At 43.9% G+C, this 25,257-nt stretch overlaps 1 protein-coding gene across 1 annotated transcript in view; it reads right to left on the bottom strand.

The window, feature by feature from the left end:
- LOC141116378 (protein S100-A1-like) overlaps positions 1-25,257 on the bottom strand; it is a 268,186-nt gene that overhangs the window by 151,808 nt on the left and 91,121 nt on the right. Inside the window, exon 3 of the mRNA XM_073608624.1 lies at positions 7,290-7,418. Coding sequence (XP_073464725.1) covers positions 7,290-7,418 — 129 coding nt within the window. The remainder of the gene's footprint in view (positions 1-7,289; positions 7,419-25,257) is intronic.

Below are 25,257 nucleotides of genomic sequence, written 5' to 3'. Positions count from 1 at the left end.
CTGTGGTGGTGGTGGTACGGGTGGCGGTACGGGTGGTGGTACTGGTAGCAAGCCTGTGTGGCGGGCCTGTGTGGTGGTATTGATGGTGGGCCTGATGGCGGTACTGATGGCGGGCCTGATGGCGGAACTGGGGGAACTGGCGGTGGTACAGATGGCGGTACTGGTAGCCTGTGTGACGGTACCAATGGCGGTACTGATGGCGGTGGGCCTGATGGTGGTACTGATAGTGGGCCTCATGGCAGGACTGGCTGTGGTACCGATGGCGGTACTGGTAGCCTGTGTGGTGGTACCAATGGCGGTACTGATAGCGGTGGGCCTGTGACAGATGATTGACAGATGGGCTGATTGATTGACAGGTGGGCTGATTGATTGGGTGACTGACAGATGGGCTGATTGGCTGGGCTGATTGACAGATGGGCTGATTGACAGATGGGCTGACTGACAGATGGGTTGATTGAAAGATGGGCTGGGCTGTGTGACAGGTCCTCTTTATTGGTGGGGTCATGTTGTGCACAGTATACAGACAGAACACTGATATCTCACTTACTGATCCCTGCTCTCTCCTCACACGATCGGTGTGTGAGGAAAGAGCAGAGATCAGATGGTAACTGCTCCTCTGTGTTTACATTTGTGACCGGCTGTTATTGGACACAGCCGGTCACATGGTAAACAGCCAATTTCATTGGCTGTTTACCTTGATCGGGGAAGCGCTGTGTCCAAGGGACAACCGCCTTCCTCGATCCCTGCCCTGCACTCCTCCGGTGGCGCATACAGTGCGCGCCGCCGAGTTTGTTATGACATGTGATCGGCTGTGACATTGACACAGGCGATCACGTGGTAAATGGCCAAAATCACTGGCTGTTTACCGCGATCGGGGAAGCACTGTGTCCGCTGCACACTAGGGGGTCATCCTGATGGACGTCATATGAGGCCCAGTCAGGATAACACAACCACCGCCCGGCCATCATCTGTTATGGGCCGGGTGGGAAGTGGTTAAAGAAGCTTATGCTGCTTCTATCTAATTCACTGTTTCATTTTCTCCATCAGCTCATCCCCCACAGCTATTACCTTTTGTATCAATTGACCCCCCTCCTAAATTGTAAGCTCTAGTGAGCAGGGCCCTCTGATTCCTCTTGTACCAAATTGTAATGTAACTGTAATGTCTGCCTTCATTTTGTTAAGTGCTGCGCAAACTGTTGGTGATATATAAATCCTGTATAATAATAATAATAATAATAATAATGTTCAGCAGCCAAAACGAGTACTGTCTAGTTCTTGGTTGTCAGCGGTTGGAATATCTCATATCTATATTCAGACTGGGAGGAAGCGGTATAAGACAAAAGCACTCAAGCGGAGTGTGGGACGTTTTGTTACAGTTATATTCTATTTTATTCTGTTCTATTCCTTTATTTGCTATCCTATTTTAGTCTGTTTTACTCTATTCTTTTATTTGCTATTCTGTCCCCTTTTTTTCTATTCAAATTTGTTCTATTCTTTTATTTTGTATTCTGCTCTGTTTTACTCTATTCTATTATTTTATTTTCTATTATATTCTTTTCTATTTCTTTATTTTCTATTCTCTTCGGTAATTGGAATACTATTTGAATTTTAATTTTGTCAGAAATTTTGGTTCATCATATTCGTTTAAATTCATTATTATTGTAATTCGGAAATTAAGATACATCCACATTTCAGAATAACGAACAATTTTCCCCCCAAAATTCAATTTGGAGTGAAACGAGCCGCCCATGTCCATTACTAAATAAATGTGAATGCAGACACAGAATAGGTCAGGATGATGAGTATGTCTATAGGACAGGGAATCCTCGCAGTGAGGATGGATCAGATCAGAAAGATATGGTTAGTATTTTACACTTTAAATAAACAGACAAACAAAAGATCCACAGTAACTCCCCGAGTAAACACCAAAATAACAAGAGGGACCAATTATGGTCTATGGCTGCAGGTCCTTCTGCCAAAACTGCACCACATAGAAGGTTCCAGAGTTCCCCCAACTACCGGAAATTATTTTTGTATGATTGGTAATAAATCTCCATGTGATATTGGTGGATTTTAACATTACAATGTTACCAGATGATTAAAATGAGGGCCTTGGATTTCAGAACTGAGAATTGGTTGTCATTCAATCTCCTCGATCTCACCCTCTGGAAATAATAATTATAATTATATGATGATTGAACTTTCCATCAATGGCCCGGGGGGGACATCTTCCTGACGTTTCACAAAGTTCACTCCCAATAAGTTGATAATTACTCCTCCCTGTAATCGTGAGAAGAGGACCGGCCACCACAAAAGATGGTTATTCAAAGACCCAAAGGTTGTACAATCAGATTACATAGTGTATGGTCTCACTGAAAGGAATCTTTCTGTGAGAGCTGAGAATGGTCTTCCCCATTAGGGAGATTCCTCCTCTATATTTGCCCTGGTGACCATGATCATTGAAAGTAACTTCGCAAAATTTTAGGTTGTCACCAGTGGAGGAATAGGAGGGAAAATCTTCCAATGGGGCCACCGAGGATATTCTCTCACATCCAGTTTTGGATATGGAACAGGAAGTGAAGGGAAATCTTACCAATAGGATGTAGCCCCTCCCCCTTATGTTATCCAAAAACTTAACAGAAAAAGCTTTGCCTTTAGTTCTCCTTTATTGAATTTGTAATTTTCATTCATTATTAATTTCCATTCCTTTGTATTTTATACGGTGGATTTGGTTGTTGAAGGGAGACGTAGTGGCACCTTCCGTAGCCGGCCTCAATTTTGGGGTTAAGGGTGATTTAATGTGGCGATGTGATGCATCGGAATCCTCACAAATTCGCTGTATTGTAATTCTCTGTCTTAGTTTTTATCCAAAAATTCAAAAGTCTTCAGAACAAAATACAGATCCTCTTGATCCTCAGAAGACACAAACTATCATTCCTCCAATATACTGAATACACAACATTACATTGAACCCTTTTCATCCGCCGAGCCTGGGAACTGCAACATAGAAAGGGGGTTTCTCTGCTGAAGCGTTCACCTAGGGCCCCAGAATAATGACACCCTGACACTTGGGGGTCCAAGAACAATGACACCCTGACCCTTGGGGGTCCCAGAACAATGACACCCTGACACTTGGGGGTGCAGAACAATGACAACCTGACACTTGGCGGCCCCAGAACAATGACAACCTGACACTTGGGGGCCCCAGATCAATGACACCCTGACACTTGGGGGTCCAAGAACAATGACACCCTGACACTTGGGGGCCCCAGAACAATGACACCCTGACACTTGGGGGTGCAGAACAAAGACACCCAGACAATTGGGGGCCCAAGAACAATGACACCCTGACACTTGGGGGTCCCAGAACAATGACACCCTGACACTTGGGGTACCAGAACAATGACACACTGACACTTGGGGGCCCCAGAACAATGACACCCAGAAACTTTGGGGCCCCAGAACAATGACACCCTGACACTTGGGGCCCCAGAACAATGACACCCTGGCACTTGGGGGTCCAAGAACAATGACACACACGGACACTTGGGGGTCCCAGAACAATGACACTCGGACACACAGGAATATTGGTATTGGATTATGGTCATTGGTATTCTATAGATATATTGATGAAAAAAACAGAAACACAGAAGCATTTAAAGGATAAATTTCTAGTTTATTGAGACGTCAGTCTTTGTACGAGGGTCTCCTCCATGGCGGTGGAATGAACGGTCGGAGTGCCTCAGCTGCTCTCACAGAAGAAGGTGTTTCAGGCCAGGAGCACAGAGGCCACAAAGATGGCAGACTCCTGGAAGTCCACCGCCCCAACTCCGTTCTCATCCAGCTCCTAGAGAAGGAAGACTTAGATTTAATCAACCATCGTTTTCCCATCTTTCCCCGGTTCCTGCCTACATTACACTGAGATTCCATTCTAGAAGAGTATCCCACAGGAAATAAAAAAGTGTATTTAGTTTGGAAATTTGAGGCTTTCGTGGTAAAAATTCTACACGTCTGTTTTATTCATCTTTGTAGTTTGTGTATCAAGATTATGTGGTCCTCTTTAGAATTAGTCAACGCTATGCAACCCTCAATATATTTTTTAGATAATGATTTTTGAATGTCAGGTATCAGCAAAAAGACTTTTCAGAGGGTTCCCCAATCACCAATTCGGCTATTGATTGTGTGTGACTTGCTTTAGAAAGTAACTACATGCAGTATCTGGAGTAGAGTTAAAAGATATTACTTTTTATTTATTTATTCTGGAGTCCTTGTCCTTTTAGAGCCGGTTCACACAGGGGGGCTTCAAAGTCACTCAACTCTGAAAACGCCCCGTACAGCCCGACCTGCAAAACAACTTCTGTATAGAAGTCAATGCAAGCCACTCTGAAGTTGCCCCAAAGTAGTACAGGAACCTTTGAGTTGAGTTTGACTTGAGTCGCTCCTATTAGAACGGTTCCATTGTAGAGAATGGAGCGCGACTTGTCAGGCCGCTAAGTCACCGGACAGGTCACCCCTGTGTGAACAATGGCTTTCTTCTTGTCACTCTTCCATAAAGGGGAGATTTGTGGAGAACACGACTAATAGTTGTCCTGTGGACAGATTCTCCCACCTGAGCTGTGGATCTCTGCAGCTCCTCCAGAGTTACCATGGACCTCTTGGCTGCTTCTATAATGAATGCTCTCCTTGCCCGGCCGGTCAGTTTAGGTGGACGGCAATGTCTCCGTGAGATGTTCAAAGCTTGGGAGATTTTTTTTATAACCTAACCCTGCTTTATACTTCTCCACAACTTTATCCCTGACCTGTCTGGTGTGTTCCTTGGTCTTCATGATGCTGCTTGTTCACTAAGGTTCTCTAAGAAATCTCTGAGGGCTTCACAGAACAGCTGTATTTATACTGAGATTAAATGACACACAGGTGGACTCTATTTACTAATTAGGTGACTTCTGAAGGCAATTGGTTCCACTAGATTTTAGTTAGGGGTATCAGAGTAAAGGGGGCTGAATACAAATGTCCCCCCCCCACACTTTTCACATATTTATTTGTATCATTTATCATTTTCCTTCCACTTCACAATTATTACCTCTGATGTATGATGATGATGAGGATCAGATTAGGTACACCCAGAGGTGATCCTCATCATCATCATTATACATCAGAGGTAACCCTTTCCTGTCCAGAGTGTACCTACTAGCTAGGTTCCCCTTGCTAATAGCGGGTTGGGCCGCTTTTGCCTTCATTCTTGGTGGCATAGATATAACAAGGTGTTGGAAACGTTCCTCAGAGATTTTGCTCCATAGTGACATGATAACATCACACAGTTGCTGCAGATTTGTCGGCTGCACATCCATGATCCGAATCTCCTGTTCCACCACATCCCAAAGGTGCTCTATTGGATGAGATGTGGTGAGTGTGGAGGACAATGGAGTACAGTGACCTCATTGTCCAGTGGTGAGATGATTGGAGCTTTGTGACATGGTGCATTATCCTGCTGGAAGGAGCCATCAGAAGATGGGGACACTGTAGTCATAAAGGGATGGACATGGTCAGCAACAATACTCAGGTAGGCCGTGGTGATTAAACCCCATCCCCCACACCATTACACTCTCACCACCAGCCTGAACCGGTGATATCCCATTCCCCACACCATTACACCCCCAACACCAGCCTGAACCGGTGATACCCCATCCCCCACACCATTACACCCTCACCACCAGCCTGAACCGGTGATACCCCATCCCCCACACCATTACACCCCCACCACCAGCCTGAACCAGTGATACCCCATCCCCCACACCATTACACCCCCACCACCAGCCTGAACCGTTAATATCCCATCCCCCACACCATTACACCCCCACCACCAGCCTGAACCAGTGATATCCCATCCCCCACGCCATTACACCCCCACCACCAGCCTTAAAAAGTGATATCCTATCCCCCACACCATTACACCCCCACCACCAGCCTGAACCGGTGATATCCCATCCCCCACACCATTACACCCCCACCACCAGCCTGAACCGGTGATACCCCATCCCCCACACCATTACACCCCCACCACCAGCCTGAACCGGTGATATCCCATCCCCCACACCATTACACCCCCACCACCAGCCTGAACCGGTGATATCCCATCCCCCACACCATTACACCCCCACCACCAGCCTGAACCGGTGATATCCCATCCCCACACCATTACACCCCCACCACCAGCCTAAACCAGTGATATCCCATCCCCCACACCATTACACCCCCACCACCAGCCTGAACCGGTGATACCCCATCCCCCACACCATTACACCTCCACCACCAACCCGAACCGGTTATACCCCATTCCCCACACCATTACACCCCACCACCAGCCTGAACCGGTGATATCCCATCCCCCACACCATTACACCTCCACCACCAGCCTGAACCAGTGATATCCCATCCCCCACATCATTACACCCCCACCACCAGCCTGAACCGGTGATACCCCATCCCCCACACCATTACATCCCCACCACCAGCCTGAACCGGTGATACCCCATCCCCCACACCATTACACCCCACCACCAGCCTGAACCAGTGATATCCCATCCCCCACACCATTACACCCCCACCACCAGCCTGAACCGGTGATACCCCATCCCCCACACCATTACACCCCCACCACCAGCCTGAACCGGTGATATCCCATCCCCCACACCATTACACCCCCACCACCAGCCTGAACCAGTGATATCCCATCCCCCACACCATTACACCCCCACCACCAGCCTGAACCAGTGATACCCCATCCCCCACACCATTACACCCCACCACCACCAGCCTGAACCGGTGATACCCCATCCCCCACACCATTACACCCCCACCACCAGCCTGAACCAGTGATATCCCATCCCCCACACCATTACACCCCCACCACCAGCCTGAACCGGTGATACCCCATCCCCCACACCATTACACCTCCACCACCAGCCTGAACCGGTGATACCCCATCCCCCACACCATTACACCCCCACCACCAGCCTGAACCAGTGATACCCCATCCCCCACACCATTACACCCCCACCACCAGCCTGAACCAGTGATACAAGGCAGGATGGATCCATTGGCCAAATTCTGACCCCACCATCTGAATGTCGGAGATGAAATCCAGACTCATCAGACCAGGTAACGTTTTTCAAAATCTTTTAGTTTCACCCTGACACTTGGGGGCGCCAGAACAATGACAACCTGACACTTGGGGGACCCAGAAAAATGACACTTGGTTGTCCATATTATAATGTAAATGATTTTCTTACTTTGATAGGATTCAGCTTCAGATTTTCCTTCAGCTCATTTACATTCAAAGTTTTTGTATTTCCTTCCTTCTTTGCGATCTTATTAAATTCTTCCGCCAAACTCTTTATATTCTTCTCCAGAAATATGACCTGTACAAAGATATGAGGAGGTTCCATCATCTGATCTCCAACCTCCCCATCCACTAATATTATTATTATACATTTATATAGCGATAACATATACCACAGTGCTTTACAGAGATCACTGAGCCAATCACATCAGTCTCTGTACCAGAGGAGCTTACACTCTAATGTCCCCTCCCCCACAGTCACAGTTTTCTATGCCTCCTATTAATAACAAATGTATTATTGTCCTCCACAATGAGGAAAGTTAGGTTCTCACCCTGTATAATGAGGAAAGGTAGGTGCTCCCCCTGTATAATGAGGAAAGGTAGGTACTCACCCTGGTAATGAGGAAAGGTAGGTACTCACCCTGGTATTAATGGAGGTAGGTACCCCCCTGGTAGTGAGGAAAGGTAGGTACTCCCCTTGTATAATGAAGAAAGGTAGGTACTCACCCTGCTAATGAGGAAAGGTAGGTACTCACCTTGTATAATGAGGAAAGGTAGGTACTCCCACTGAATAATGAGGAAAGGTAGGTACTCCCCTTGTATAATGAGGAAAGGTAGGTACTCACCCTGGTAATGAGGAAAGGTAGGTACTCCCCTTGTATAATGAAGAAAGGTAGGTACTCCCCCTGTATATGAGGAAAGGTAGGTACTCCCCCTGGTAATGAGGAAAGGTAGGTACTCCCCCTGTATAATGAGGAGAGGTAGGTACTCACCTTGGTGCTGTAGGCATAGAAGAGACTCAGAAAGATCAGAAGACAGAACATTTTGTTGGTGGGTTTGAGGATTGCAGTCTGGGGATGGGGAGAAGAGAACACAATGATGATGGGTGAGGACGGGTAATATAAACTCTCTATAGGTAATATAACTTACCATGGTGATCGATGTGACGGCACACACTATGCTGGGTACAGGTGTGAGGAGACTTTTATATGAACTGAAATCTGGTCAGACCCTCCTCTCCCCACCCCCTTTATGTGTATTATATTCCTTGTGTGGACACACCCAGCTCTGTACTGATACCTCTATACAGGTGATCCACACTCCAATGACTTGTCCTGCGACTTGGGACTGCAAAGTCACATGACAAGTCGTTCCCCATGATTTCCAATGACAACCATTCATATTAGTACGACTTCAAGCCATGCCAACTTCAAAGTAGTCTCTGCACTACTTTGGTCTGACTTTGATGCGAGTTACACAGGCATTCCCTAAAATCGCAGCCACAAAATTGCGTGACTTTAGAATCATGGTAGTGTGAAAGGGGCCTAACTAGCTTGATAAAACATTCTTCTCACCACTGAGCCCAGCTCTATCTCCACAGGAAGGAACCTTTTATAGTGTGGGGTGAGACTATGAGCACTGAGCCATGATTGGGCAAAGTCATAACTTTGCCCAATCAGAGCTCTCACAGTGCTCTTTGCCCTGACTGGGCAAAGCCTTTCACCTGACCGCTGGTCAGGTGCATTGCTTCAGCCAATCAGAGCTTTTAAAAACACACTGTGCGGCACACAAGTGCATTGTGGGTCGCTCGGCGGGAGAACATGCAAACACCCGAAAGGGCGATGTTTGGGGCTGAACTGATGCTTGACCCGAACAGCTCATCTAAACACCATGGTCTACAGAACAAGCAGGAGAATAAGAGAGCTTGGTTAGGGTCAAATGACTTCCAGTTGGCTTGTGTTCCAGTGTTGGTGTCTTTTCTTTTTGCCAGCAGCCACATCTCGGTTTTACCTGGAGTGTGGTGGCTGCATCATATGACACATCACGGGTAGAGTTGCCACCTCATCCCTTTAAACCCGAACACCTTTGAATTACACGGGTTCTGAGGCTATTTAAATGCAGATAAGGCACCAAGTGAGTTTAGTTACCACCTTAATCAGCCACAGAACCTGTGTAATTAATATGTGTTCGGGTTTAAAGGGATGAGGTGACAACCATAATCACAGGACTGCATCCTCTATCAAGTGGGACGTTGTGTCAGTGCTTGAGCATGGAGTCCATGTTCCCGTAGAACTTTTGTGCCTGCAGCTCCCCTAAAAGGTACTGAAGCGTTCCTCTACAACTGTAAGACCTTTAAACCTCCGTAGCCCCCTGTAACTTCCACTAATCTACACAGCAGTCCCTTTTGTGCCTTGGCATCCCCATCTGACATCCATTCTCTGCAGCACCACCTCTGTAGCCGCAGTCTCCACTACATCCACAGTCTGAACCTGGGCTACACCCAATACCAGGGCAAGGCCTTCTAGAACCCAAGAAAAATGAAGCCAAAATGTGGAGTGTTGAGGCAGGCGAAGCTTTATATTTGCACCTAGAGTGGCTGGGACGGCACAGGGAACATAATTGGCCACCACTGTCCACCAGGCCTAGTCTTGACACTTTGCGGTCCATGGAAAACCGAATGGAAAAGGGAAAAAGATGTGACACGGTTCCATCAGTGTTGTTTAGCTATCAGGAGCTTTGGGAAGCCAGGTTTTCATTAATGTTATTGGAACCAATTTTGGTTTTATCTGTAAACTAGTTATAACTCATAAAAAGTGCAAATTGTATTCTTTTGTAAAGTCACTAGAATGAGGTCTGTGGTACAGATTCTGGTTCTGTCTATTTTTGTTATGTGACAGATCACTGTGCTGGTTCTGTTCCCCCAATGCCTATTATGACTAAATCTCAATCATGTAACTATGATAGACCACCCCCATCCCGTCCTGCAGATATACAAGCCTTCTCCGTCTCACTGATAGGGACTACAAGGATTACACCGGGACTACACCGTATGACGACAGCCTAATGAGGATGTTTTTTCTCGGGATGTATGATTTTGGCAAACGGACTCAATAAATATTTATATGAGCATCTTGCTGTACCCAAAGGTCTACCGCCTGCTCCTGTTCTCCATTCCACAAGATAAATAAAACCAGTACTTACTGGGAATTAATGAATTGTTCTGTCTGTTCTTCTAATAATGAATGCCGGAGATCCGGGACCTCAGGCGAGTTCTGAACAATCGGTGATCTTTACCTGAACAAACTAATAGTCACAGTACAGTCCGGCCTCACAGTACATCTCATCCTCATTGAACTGTTTATCTGCGTTTGTCAACATCAACGTCACACCACACGCCGATGTTTGTCTTTAACCCGTAATGTGGCCTGTACATAACAGAATGCATCTAAAAACCCAAGAGAATACGGGGCATTACATTAACAAAAGGTTATAAGCCCTGACACTTGGGGTCCCAGAACCATGGCACCCGGACCCTTAGGGGTTCCAGAACAATAACACCCGGGGGTCCCAGAACAATGACACCCAGGGGTCCCAGAACAATGATACCTGGACACTTGGACACTTGGTAATCCCAGAACAATGACACCCGGACACTTGGGGATCCCAGAACAATGACACACAGACACTTGGTGGTCCCAGAACAATGACACCCTGACACTTGGGGGTCCCAGAACAATAACACCCAGACACTTGGGGGTCCCAGAACAATGACACAGGGACACTTGGGGGTCCCAGAACAATGACACCCTGACACTTGGGGTCCCAGAACCATGGCACCCAGACCCTTAGGGGTCCCAGAACAATAACACCCGGGGGTCCCAGAACAATGACACCCAGGGGTCCCAGAACAATGATACCTGGACACTTGGACACTTGGTAATCCCAGAACAATGACACCTGGACACTTGGGGATCCCAGAACAATGACACACAGACACTTGGTGGTCCCAGAACAATGACACCCTGACACTTGGGGGTCCCAGAACAATAACACCCTGACACTTGGGGGTCCCAGAACAATAACACCCGGACACTTGGGGGTCCCAGAACAATGACACAGTGACACTTGGGGGTCCCAGAACAATGACACCCTGACACTTGGGGTTCCAGAACAAAGACACCCTGACACTTGGGGTCCCAGAAAAATGACACCCTGATGCTTGGAGTCCCAGAACAATGTGTTGCCTTATGGGATTATGTGAAATCTCCATTAATCGCTGTAAAATATTGCAATTAGAAATATATTTCAGTTGGAGGGAAATATATTTAAAATACTGAGTGTTGTGTTGGTGTTATTGTAATTAGTTCAACTTCAAAGGTTGGCCTTTTGTTCTCCCTGAGAACATATTCCCTGGGTAGTAAACAACAGCTTTCTTTGACTCATCCAATCAGGCTGTGCCCAATATACATTTACTAGGTACAGTGACCAATTAGGGAGAATTATATTAGCCACACTACAGAAAGGAGGGGGGGGATATAATGCTTTGTGACCAAGCTAACTCACTCTTTGGTGTGGGAACAGACAGCAGTCACCATGGGCTGACCTGAAGCTAACAGGTAATCTAATATACTTGTATTTTATACTGTACTGTAAATATGGGTGTCGTGGGTAATTTGTAAATACCATGTAAGCCAGGAGACCTACACTGTACATTGTGTTGTAAATACTGTCGGGTGTGTACTTTGTACAGATTATGTAACCCTATTAATAAATGTGTATTGCGGAACGAACTACCTCTTTGTTGTAAGATCTCTCAGATCTAGATATGTATATGTCCATACTACTACAATGATTGAGGTGTATGCACAAAATACAGAACTAGTCAACAAAATGGCGACCGGCGAATGGACAGAAAAATTTGGTGGTCTCTTTCAGCAATATCTCAAGGGGTTGCAATATCTACAAAAGGCACACTTTGAAAGGGTTTTTCATTTGAATGCTAAAAAATGAACATTGGGTGCTCTATGTGCTCGATATAGAAATGGGCTATAAGAAATAGCTGTGTTCTACAGTGTGTAATTAATAGGGAGCCTACGAGGAACACATAACTTTTGTTAAAAGCTAAATATAATATAGAATTGGTACATGAAGAGTCCAGATGCATTAGAAGGAGATGAAAAGAGTTGTTGCCCAATGTTTCTATGCATGAAGATTCAGTCTATTTAAAACATTTTTGAATGATGTTTCCTGCATGTATGCATATCAACAGGAATTGAGAGCACAGCACAAAAGATGGATAGGGAGGACAGACAGTCTTTAGAAAATGTGCTACTTGTAGCTAACATTATTGGCAAACTATTGCCAGGAGTGCACATAACATTTCATGCAGATAATGTCTTGCAACGATGTAAATTGCTGGGAGTTGCCAACTCCAGAGATCAGGTTAAAGTTTTACTATTAACAGTTAACTTAGACACATGGTCTTCCCTACCAGACCATGTTAAAGAAGGAAGAGCAGATTACAATGAAACTGTAGATGAATTGCTAAAAATAATATATCCCTTTTGTCACGGGCATGGCCAGAGCGGAGGCTGTTGGAGAGGACTGTGTGCAAGCCTGTTGCCCACCGATTATGGGCCCTAGCATTTGAGGTGAATGAGAAATCCAGTCTGAACTGTATTAATCGGACTCAGTCATGTATATATTGTATGGGGACTCCTTACTGTAGATTTGTGTCCCTGAAGAGGGAGGGGGGATTCCTCCAGCAGCCCCCTGCTGATAAGACTGATTCATTCTGCTGGGACACATCCTGTGAGGAGATGCTGGTGTTATCAACATGTGTTTATGTTCATTGAGAGAGCTGATCACATTAGCCACCAGCCCTGGCTAATAGACAAATGGTCTAGGCTGAGGAGGGGGGAGATTGTTGTTTGTATTGTTAATTGTATTACTGTGTGAAGCCCGGTGCCCACAAGACTGTCATCTGGTCTGGGTACATTTTGTAGTAAATTAGGTCATGTTAATTAGGTTAGCTTTGAGTCATCCCTGATATAAAAAGGTCTGTGAGATCTCAAAATAAAGGCAGTTCTGATGTACTCCAAGACTGGTGTTGTCTAGTTCTTGGGGTTTCTATAGCCAGATCCATTGGACTCGTGTTCCAGAACTTAGGAAGCGGTATACAGACGGAAGCACTCAAGCGGAGTGTGGGGCGTTCCGTGACACCTTTGACCTAGGCTTAAAAGCAGCATAGAGAACAAAACAGGAAAATAATGAGAATCCATTTCTTTATGCAAACAGGCTATGGTCAGCTTACTATGTAGGCAAACAGAGAAATGTACACAGAGAGGACCCAGCGTACAAAACCCTCCTAATAGCTAATGCCCATCCAAAATTTAAAATTAAATGTGGATTTTTTTAAAATCCTCTTAAAGATTCGTATCAATGCATCAGGGACTGTATGCACAATTTTTTTCATGTAGCCAGAAGGTCTAATTCTGTGAAAACAAAGATTTATCACCAGTACAAACAACAAAACCTGTTTAGCAAGTCACACTACGGGAGAATTTGCCACCTTTTCAAACAGAACGCTGCACCATTACAATTACAATGCCTCCAAAGATAAGATCTATAGGCATGGCCCCCCCCCCAGGTACTAGTCAAAGGCAAATAGCCTCATGCTCCCCTTTGAATGTAAATTCCATGGAAAGTGATCTCAGATTACAGCACAGGAGATCAGTTCTGAAAGAGGTTAAGTTAATTAGCACAATTACCTCTCTTGAAAATGAGATTGAACTACTGAAGTCGCATATTCATAATTGGGAAAATACCAATAAAATAATGGAAACATCACAACATGTTCTTAAGGTAAAATATGAAGCCTGCCATGCAGATTTGGTACAGTGTAGGAAAGAACTGAAAGAAATAAAACAATCTTTTGATCAAATTGTTAAGGTCCCACAGAAAACCATCTGTTCCATTCAAACAGAAAATACTGGAGGGGGGGCCAACCTATCTATGCTATCTGCTAGGACTTCACCTTACTGGGAACAAACCTTAAATATAAGCAATGTAGAAACAGCAAAAGAAATACCAGATCTAATGTGTCATCCAGATGCCTATGATCTGATTAATTTATTTTCCCCAGATCCAAGTGTGAATGTCAGTGAACATATACCAATGTAAATATATAAATAAAACAAGGTGGCAGTGTTTGCTTTCTTTGTGTCAAAGAAAGGGAAAAGGGTAATAACTTTTGTCTAAGTTATATTTTCCAGGTGCAGGGAGCTCATGAAAAAGTATTTACATATTGATCAGGTGTATCAATATAGATGTATTTATACATAAATACATACACCTAAAGGTAATGTATATTAGGCTAGGTATTCAAACATGGTTATTAGTAATACAGGTGTTTATCTTCCCCAAAGGATCAGAAGACTGCCATAAATATTCAAAGGTATAGGGTACAAGTAGTGTTAAGTACAGAAGCCTACTCTTGCTTCATTTTATTTATTTATTTTTTTATTTATTTGTTTTTGGTTGGTATTCTTGGTTTTTGTTTGTTTTTTTTTTGTTTCCTTTCTCCTGTTTGCGTAAACACATAACAATTCATTTGCGATTTATCAAAGCTCTATCCAGAATGTATGGGTTCAATCTAAATGAATGTGTGTGTCTGAGTGATGGAATGCATGGGTATGAACTGTCCATGTGTAAAGAAAGATTTTTTTTTTGTAGGGGTATACTCACCATTGTTTTTATAGCCATCAATCAAGTGTGATCACACTAATGCGCATGCTTTGTACTGTTTATGATTATTTTAATAATTTTTTTTTTCTCGTTTGTAATGAGCTCAATACTGGTACCAGTTTAAATTAATACTTTTTTTTTTTGGTTTACATGTATTCGCGAATAAATAATCTGTGCACATATATGAGATCTCGATCCCTATGACTCTGAAAAACTGTAGGGATATTTTATTTTTTATTTTTTCCTTTCCTGTGGCTTAGAGTGAAGTTTCATTCACTCTGATACGTGGAAAATACATAACAATGCATTGCTTTGCACCTTGTGGCATCTTATGGATTCAGTAGGTCTTGTGTTTTGTTTTTCCTTCCAAATTGACGCATGTGCTGTTAATATGTTTATGTCTACATGTTGTCTTCTTAAACTTTAAGTACTTACAAACACACCAGGTTTTCCTATAACTTTTTGTTTGTCAGAGTACAGATATGTGGGTGTGTCTGTACATTTTCGACTGTACTTACTGTGGATGGACGCATTATCTCAGCTGGAAGTCTGTTCCAATCATCCACTACTAGTTTAGTCCATTATGAACCTCTCAGAGAGGTACAGTGAGGTGTTATTAATTTTTGAGTTTTGTATTTTAGGAGAAATACACAGACAAGGACGAATGATTGGACCCAGACTGGACAAAGTACTTTGAAACACAGAGGACCTTAAAACATAATTTGTATTTTTGTTTTAAGTAGAAGCCTTGAATCTAATTAATTGCAGTCAGGCCCAACTAAATTCTAAAAAGAAAAAAATTTAAACTTTTTTTTTAAACAGAGATCCTGCTCTCTGTAATACAAGTTCTTGTGGCCTGATTGACTTGCAAATGGATTTCCACTGAGAGTCAATTAATATGTTAATCACCACCGACAGAGGGTGCTGCCTTTTGAATAGCTACAATGTTTGAAGGCAGTTACAATGTTTTTTTGACAGAATACAGATTCAATTTTTTTTTAATTTGTTAAATTTTTTTTTTTCTTCTCTCATTTTTATTCTTTATTTTTTCTTAACGGTAATTTTTTTTTGTTTACAAAAAACAAAGGGGGAAGAAAGATTTAAAATTTTTCTTTTATTTCTTTTTTTAATGTTTACTATTTTTCTTTCTTTCCTATAGTACCTTTATTTTTTTATTTTTTTTATTTTTTTTTTTATTTTTTTTCATGGTGATTCTTGAGTTTAGTTTCACTAGGGTAAAATAAAGAAAAAAAAAAAAAAAAGAGGGGAGAAGGGGGAAACATTATATGGAGAACATTTAAAATGGTTAGAAATGTTGATATAGAATATTAAAGCTTCCCTATAGCATTTTTGGGGATGGACCAAGTTCCAACAGTTTTTCTTCTCTCTTTCAACATTGGATAATTGTTATATAAATGTATGTGATTGTAGCTATTACCAACTATGACAGTAACACCTGGGTGTTAGCAACAGTCATGTGACTATTTTCTTTGTATATGTGACATACAATCCTCTCTACAGTTCTAATATTGGGCAGTCATCATATGTGGTCATTGATCAATTTTTTTTTTTTTTTGGTCAGTTTTCTTTTTGTGCCATAATCAAGTTCAAAGAGAATTGCGTGAATATCATATAGATATACTGGGACTGGTGAGACTCATAGTGATTGGCAAATAGCAGGGAGCATAGTACAATTGTACTTAAGAGTAATTTAGTTTGATTGTTCCTGAAGCCACTAGTGACTGATGACATCACACTTATCCGTATTCTGAAATCAAGTTAATTTTTGTCTGCGTAGGCGACACTGCCTAATCTGCATGGAGAACTCTTAAGGTGATGACCTCTTCCGTAGCCTGCTAAAGGCAGGACTCATACAGTAGCTACACATGGTAGCCAATGATGGAGCTATATGCCCAAAGGTTTGGCACCAGCCAAGGTTGGACGGAACACAGTTCCAGTAAAAGGGGTTAGTGGTGAGTTGCGATAGCAACAAAATTCCCCTGAACACGTGAAGAGTCATACACACACACACAACATGGTGTTCCACGGAAGGTGGGGCAGAGGTACTTGCAGGCATATGACAATGGAGGAAGAAAGATGGGGGGGATGAAAATCAGACACCTGGCTGAAGGGCGTAACCATTCAAATTGTTACACTGTTGTCACTGGGAAAGGGGTCTCATTAGTATGTCGCAGTATATCTATGACAATTCTAATCAAAGGTCCTTACGGCTCAGACTTACCAGACAAGCATTCAGTTGAATGCATATGTCTTAAATGTACTTGTGTTTTTCTTTCTCTACCTTTGTCCACATTAATAAAGTATAATCTTAGAAAGCCAGGAAAGCTGGTCCCCAGGTCATTATTGTATGCTGTATCCAATTGGAATCACCCGGGAAGGCCATCCCAGAAGCAAGGGCAACAGAACCAGATGTGCATGGACTTTCGTACTGTTATTATTGGACTGTTGAGAACAAGGATCCTCATGTTTTTTTTTGTTTTTTCTTCTTCTTGTTTTGGGGCTGTTTCTCCTGATTTTTATTATGGACTTATGACATCCAGAACAAGTAATGACTACCGATACTGGGATCCAGAAATGTGAACTGTAGGGATGGAGAGTTTAAAAGTTTTTTTTCTCTTCTCAAAGAGTTTTATTTCATTTCAGAGGACAAAGCCAAACGTGCCAGATATTGAAGGAGGTTGCACATAAACCATTATTCTAGGTGTGGCCGAGTCTCATATTTTCAACTGGCCACAAGGGGCCATCTGTTGCCTTATGGGATTATGTGAAATCTCCATTAATCGCTGTAAAATATTGCAATTAGAAATATATTTCAGTTGGAGGGAAATATATTTAAAATACTGAGTGTTGTGTTGGTGTTATTGTAATTAGTTCAACTTCAAAGGTTGGCCTTTTGTTCTCCCTGAGAACATCTTCCCTGGGTAGTAAACAACAGCCTTCTTTAACTCATCCAATCAGGCTGTGCCCAATATACATTTACTAGGTACAGCGACCAATTAGGGAGAATTATATTAGCCACACTACAGAAAGGAGAGGGGGGATATAATGCTTTGTGACCAAGCTAACTCACTCTTTGGTGTGGGAACAGACAGCAGTCACCATGGGCTGACCTGAAGCTAACAGGTAATCTAATATACTTGTATTTTATACTGTACTGTAAATATGGGTGTCGTGGGTAATTTGTAAATACCATGTAAGCCAGGAGACCTACACTGTACATTGTGTTGTAAATACTGTCGGGTGTGTACTTTGTACAGATTATGTAACTCTATTAATAAATGTGTATTGCGGAACGAACTACCTCTTTGTTGTAAGATCTCTCAGATCTAGATATGTATATGTCCATACTACTACAATGATTGAGGTGTATGCACAAAATACAGAACTAGTCAACAAATGACACACATGGACACTTGGGGTTCCAGAACAATGACACACACGGACACTTGGGGTTCCAGAACAATGACACACATGGACACTTGGGGTTCCAGAACAATGACACACACGGACACTTGGGGTTCCAGAACAATGACACATGCGGACACTCAGGAATATTGGTATTGGATTATAGTCATTGGTATTCTGTAGATATATTGATGCAGAAAACAGAAACACAGAAGCATTTAAATGATAAATTTCTAGTTTATTGAGACGTCAGTCTTTGTACAAGGGTCTCCTCCATGGCGGTGGAATGAACGGTCGGAGTGCCTATGCTGCTCTCGCAGAAGAAGGTGTTGCAGGCCACGGTCAAAGAGGCCACCAAGCTGAAAAACTCCTGAAAGTCCACCTCCCCATCTCCGTTCTCATCCAGCTCCTTCAGGATCCTGTCCACGGAGGTGGCGTCTTTCTGCTCCTAGACTTAGAAGTCTTAGATTTTTTTTTTTAATCAACAAAAAGGTTTTTATTAATGAGAACACAAGGCGAAACATGGGACAATTGCAATCGTATGACATAGATATAAAACAGGAGTCTCATTTCTCATTACAAGATATGAGTGGCATTAACAATAAGGCCAACACTGCTATCATACAGCTGAAAAAACATTGTATAAAACCCTGAGTTCCTGTTTACCCTGAATTTAGGAAAAAAAATACAAACAGATGAGCAGCCTAGTGCTCAGCTAAGAAGAAAACATAAGTAAATTAAATAAAACAAAAATATAAAGATGATGTACCAACCGATCATATATCATTAGGGACTGACATTTGCCGAACAAGCAAGGCACTCCTAGCACGTAGGGATGAGCCGAACACCCCCCTGTTCGGTTCGCACCAGAACATGCGAACAGGAAAAAAGTTCGTTCGAACACTCGAACACCGTTAAAGTCTATGGGACACGAACATGAATAAACAAAAGTGCTAATTTTAAAGGCTTATATGCAAGTTATTGTCATAAAAAGTGTTTGGGGACCTGGGTCCTGCCCCAGGGGACATGGATCAATGCAAAAAAAAGTTTTAAAAACGGCCGTTTTTTCAAGAGCAGTGATTTTAATAATGCTTAAAGTCAATCAATAAAAGTGTAATATCCCTTTAAATTTCGTACCTGGGGGGTGTCTATAGTATGCCTGTAAAGGGGCGCATGTTTCCTGTGTTTAGAACAGTCTGACAGCAAAATGACATTTTGAAGGAAAAAACTCATTTAAAACTACCCGCGGCTATTGCATTGCCGACAATACACATAGAAGTTCATTGATAAAAATGGCATAGGAATTCCCCAAAGGGGAACCCCGAACCAAAATTAAAAAAAAAAAATGACGTGGGAGTCCCCCTAAATTCCATACCAGGCCCTTCAGGTCTGATATGGATTTTAAGGGGAACCCCGCGCCAAAAAAAAAAAAAAAAAAAAAAAACGGTGTGGGGTCCCCCCAAAAATCCATACCAGACCCTTATCCGAGCACGCAACCTGGCAGGCCGCAGGAAAAGAGGGGGGGACGAGAGTGCGGCCCCCCTCCCTCCTGAACCGTACCAGGCCACATGCCCTCAACATTGGGAGGGTGCTTTGGGGTAGCCCCCCAAAACACCTTGTCCCCATGTTGATGAGGACAAGGGCCTCATCCCCACAACCCTGGCCGGTGGTTGTGGGGGTCTGCGGGCGGGGGGCTTATCGGAATCTGGAAGCCCCCTTTAACAAGGTGACCCCCAGATCCCGGCCCCCCCCCTGTGTGAAATGGTAAGGGGGTACTGTACCCCTACCATTTCACGAAAAAAGTGTCAAAAATTTTAAAAATGACAAGAGACAGTTTTTGACAATTCCTTTATTTAAATGCTTCTTCTTTCTTCTATCTTCCTTCATCTTCTGGCTCTTCTGGTTCTTCCTCCGGCGTTCTCATCCAGCATCTCCTCCGCGGCGTCTTCTATCTTCTTCTCCTCGGGCCGCTCCGCACCCATGGCATGGGGGGGAGGCTCCCGCTCTTCTTCTTCTCCTCTTCTTCTCCTCTTCTTCTCCTCTTCTTCTTCTTCTCTTCTTCTTCTTTTCTTCTTCTCTTTTTCTCTTCTTCTCTTCTTCTTCTCTTCTTCTTCTTCTCTTCTTCTCTTCTTCTCTTCTTCTTCTCTTCTTCTCTTCTTCTCTTCTTCTTCTCTTCTTCTCTTCTTCTTCTTCTCTTCTTCTCTTCTTCTTCTCTTCTTCTCTTCTTCTTCTCTTCTTCTCTTTCTTCATTTTCTTCTCCGGGCCGCTCCGCAATCCATGCTGGCATGGAGGGAGGCTCCCGCTGTGTGACGGTGCTCCTCGTCTGACAGTTCTTAAATAACGGGGGGGGGCGGCCCGGAGAAGAAAATGAAGAAGAGAAGAAGAGAAGAAAAGAAGAAGAGTAGAGCGGGAGCCTCCCCCCATGCCATGGGTGCGGAGCGGCCCGAGGAGAAGAAGATAGAAGACGCCGCGGAGGAGATGCTGGACGAGAACGCCGGAGGAAGAACCAGAAGAGCCAGAAGAACCAGAAGATGAAGGAAGATAGAAGAAAGAAGAAGTATTTAAATAAAGGAATTGTCAAAAACTGTCTCTTGTCATTTTTAACATTTTTGACACTTTTTTCGTGAAATGGTAGGGTAAGTACCCCCTTACCATTTCACACAGGGGGGGGCGGGATCTGGGGGTCACCTTGTTAAAGGGGGGCTTCCAGATTCCGATAAGCCCCCCGCCCGCAGACCCCCACAACCACCGGCCAGGGTTGTGGGGATGAGGCCCTTGTCCTCATCAACATGGGGACAAGGTGTTTTTGGGGGCTACCCCAAAGCACCCTCCCAATGTTGAGGGCATGTGGCCTGGTACGGTTCAGGAGGGAGGGGGGGCCGCACTCTCGTCCCCCCCTCTTTTCCTGCGGCCTGCCAGGTTGCGTGCTCGGATAAGGGTCTGGTATGGATTTTTGGTGGGACCCCACGCCGTTTTTTTTTTTTTTTTTTGGCACGGGGTTCCCCTTAAAATCCATACCAGACCTGAAGGGTCTGGTATGGAATTTAGGGGGAACCCCACGTCATTTTTTTTTTAAATTTTGGCCGGGGTTCCTCTTAATATCCATATCAGACCTGAAGGGCCTGGTATAGAATTTAGGGGGACTCCCACGTCATTTTTTTTTTAAATTTTGGTTCGGGGTTCCCCTTTGGGGAATTCCCATGCCGTTTTTATCAATGAACTTCTATGTGTATTGTCAGCAATGCAATAGCCGCGGGTAGTTTTAAATGAGTTTTTTCCTTCAAAATGTCATTTTGCTGTCAGACTGTTCTAAACACAGGAAACATGCGCCCCTTTACAGGCATACTATAGACACCCCCCAGGTACGAAATTTAAAGGGATATTACACTTTTATTGATTGACTTTAACCATTATTAAAATCACTGCTCCTGAAAAAACGTCCGTTTTTAAAACTTTTTTTTGCATTGATCCATGTCCCCTGGGGCAGGACCCGGGTCCCCAAACACTTTTTATGACAATAACTTGCATATTAGCCTTTAAAATTAGCACTTTTGATTTCTCCCATAGACTTTTAAAGGGTGTTCCGCGGCATTGCCGCGAACACCCCAAATTGTTCGCTGTTCGGCGAACTTGCGAACAGCCAATGTTCGAGTCGAACATGAGTTCGACTCGAACTCGAAGCTCATCCCTACTAGCACGTCACTCAACTTTCTGAACCATATAGGGCACCAACATCAGTTCCAAAAGCCCAGTTATCCCATCATCAGTTTGTCCAGGGCCAATTGTGGAGGTGCAACAACTGGGGAGTTAAGCCATCACTTTTGGTGATTTTCTATGGCGATACATGTTTTTTGAGGATAGCATTGACCATTTGTATCCACTGTGCCTCATTTAGGGATGCGTGCTGAGAGCAACAAATGGGCAATCAGCTTCCTGGCTAAATATTGCAGCCTCGTGAGGGCTATATAAACCGGGGGGAGGTACAAGTCTTCGTCCAGGCATCCCAGTAAACAAATCAATGGCTCTACCGCTAACTGAACTTGGTATACACTATTTTTTCTGGCAATAATGCAATTCCAGTACCTCACTAGCTTGGGGCATTGCCAGAGCATATGAATGAGTTCACCTGGGTGAGCCTGACATTTGTGACATATGGGGGAGTCACGCCTGCCCCACTTATGCAACTGTACTGGAGTGCGGTATACTCTGTGTAATATAAACAGGTGAGACAGTCTCTTTGCTGCCGATACTGATACCAAGGAACCCACTCCCAGAATCTGATTCCACTGCTCGCCATCGATGGGACCAATATCTCACTCCCACCCCTCCCTACATGGTAACAAGTCAGGGGCTTGTATGTGTGATAGTAGGTGGGTATAGATTCTAGAAATGATTCCCCTATTCTCAGGGTCAGGATATATGGACTCAAGGAATGTGGAATCTTCTAATTGTAAGTTGGATTGTCGACTTTGGTATCTAATGGCATGTTGTAATTGTATGTATTGAAAGCGGTGGCCTTTAAGTGCAGGGAATTCGCTCAGTAATTGTCTGTACGGCTTTAGGACAGGTCTGTCAAGTATCTGTGTGAAGAATCTAACCCCCGCCCTTTCCCAGGCCGACCGGTTAGGAGATAACCCGTCAGTCCCAAAGTGGTCTTAACCCTCCTCCAGATTTTCATCAGTGACCTAACTGTGGGGCAGTCAGAGGGAACACTAGGAAAGCCATCTCCATATGGGACAGGGCAGTGTGATCCATTCCAAGATCCAGATAGTACATTAGAGGGTGAGGAACCGCCATGCCTCCCTGTTCTTTTGGGAGTTGTAGAATGGGCAGTTTAATTCTCGCCACTCCACCTCTCCAAATGAGCACTCTAAACTGTGAATATATAGCACTTGTGATTCGGTGAGGTTCCTACTGGGCCTGGCCACCTCCTGGCTGACACTTGGCCCGGCCACCTCCTGGCTGACACTTGGCCCGGCCACCTCCTGGCTGACACTTGGCCCGGCCACCTCCTGGCTGACACTGGGCCCGGCCACCTCCTGGATGACACTGGGCCCGGCCACCTCCTGGATGACACTGGGCCCGGCCACCTCCTGGATGACACTGGGCCCGACCACCTCCTGGCTGACACTGGGCCCGACCACCTCCTGGCTGACACTGGGCCCGACCTCCTCCTGGATGACACTGGGCCCAGCCTCCTCTTGCCTGCCACTTTCCACACCTTCCTCCAGGCTGAGCTCATCTTGTGTATAAAAAGGGACATGTTTATAATTTTTGGTTCATCAATGACACACAATTTTCATATCATGACTTGCAAATTCAATGTTAATACATATATAAGAGTATAGAAATCTGACACCAGCATTTGTTAAAGCAGGTGACAAACATTTTTGGCCACTACTGTCAATTGATATATATACATTATTTTTAGGATAAAATACTTAATCAATTATAACATCTAGTTAACATCATTAATATTAGAACAATAAATATGTCTGAAATTAATTTACCTGACTCCAGATGGTCACAACCAGTTCTTCCAGGATGGAAGTCCCAGGTTGGTCCTCATCAGGGTTGAAAGTTATGCCCTGGCTTCAGTCTGGTCATCAAGAAAACATAGTTTTTTGTAGTACCACAGCCTGGGTACATACCCATCATCTGCTGATGCTCCTGATCTCAGGGAATTCTGGATCTTGTTATGCTCCCTCCTATACATATTTCACAAGATTCCAATTTTCTTTTCCAAAATCTCCACGGTTGCTTCTGGGATGAAAGTTTGCACAAATGCCAGAAGTCTCTCCAGCGTTGACTTCCTTACTGGTTTGATGTAATATTGAGGGTGTTTGACCTCCCACAGATTCCTCATCTCCCTGTACTTATCATTAAAGGCTGTCATAAATTCTGGTCCTTAAATTTGGCATTCATGTTTTCTGTAAAAGATAATACACAAGACAAAAACACTAATGTTTCAGCTAAACCCTCATCATCTTATCCCAACATAGGCCTCATCAATCTTTAAGCAGTATAGTCTGCTACATAGTTTACTAATAAAAAAATTACCTTCGTTTCTGGCGTTCCGGTCCTCTATCATCTACGCACAGAATATACGTATGACACAATAAGTAATAACTTTTTATACACTGCGCATGCGTGAAACTCCGCCTGCATCACCCTCCCCTGACGTTCTTTTTTAACGAATATTCTCCGCCCCCTTCTCTCTATGGTGTGTAGTAGGAGAAAAAATGGCGGAGACACATCAGGTGTGTACTACCTCAGGTAGCAACGGAAGACAGGAGCCCGGGAAAGTCCCGATCTGGGAATCGGAGATTTAAGGCCTCCAATATGGCCTTTGAAGAGATGGTGGAGATGTTGGCAATTTTGAGAAAAAAAGACTATGATGGGAAGTATGGACCGTACGCCCGGCCTAATTTCCGAAAAGCCAAAATAATGGCGAAGGTGGGGAAGACCTTGAATGTTCGTTTTGGGGGACAGCGTTCGAAAGATCAGCTTAGGAAAAGATAGTCCGACCTCAAACTCTGGGAGCCGGATCAGTACAGATGGATCCGTAAAGTGCTTAAAAAAAGTAAGTACTTGTCATGTGTTCATATTCTGTTTATTACCTTGCATACTGCTCCATGTGCTTTAATTTAACGTATGAGTTTAGACCCTTTTTAAACTATCGTAGTAAACATTGTTCCATACATATACCATATTTATCAGCCTATAACACGCACCGGCGTATAATTATTATTATTATTTATTATACAGTATTTATATAGCGCCAACAGTTTACGTAGCGCTTTACAACTTGAGGGTAAACAGTACAAATACAATACAATTTGATACAGTAGGAATCAGAGGGCCCTGCTCCTTAGAGCTTACAATCTAAGAGGGAAGGTCAAGAGATACAAGAGGTAATAACTATGGGTGATGTGCTGATTGAGAAGATAAATGTACAGTTGTTA

The sequence above is a fragment of the Aquarana catesbeiana genome, linkage group LG13 (genome assembly GCF_042186555.1).
Source record: "Aquarana catesbeiana isolate 2022-GZ linkage group LG13, ASM4218655v1, whole genome shotgun sequence".
NCBI classification, from domain to species: Eukaryota; Metazoa; Chordata; class Amphibia; order Anura; family Ranidae; genus Aquarana; species Aquarana catesbeiana.
Note: the sequence above shows the minus strand (reverse complement) of the source record. Positions and strands in the feature narration are given on the sequence as shown.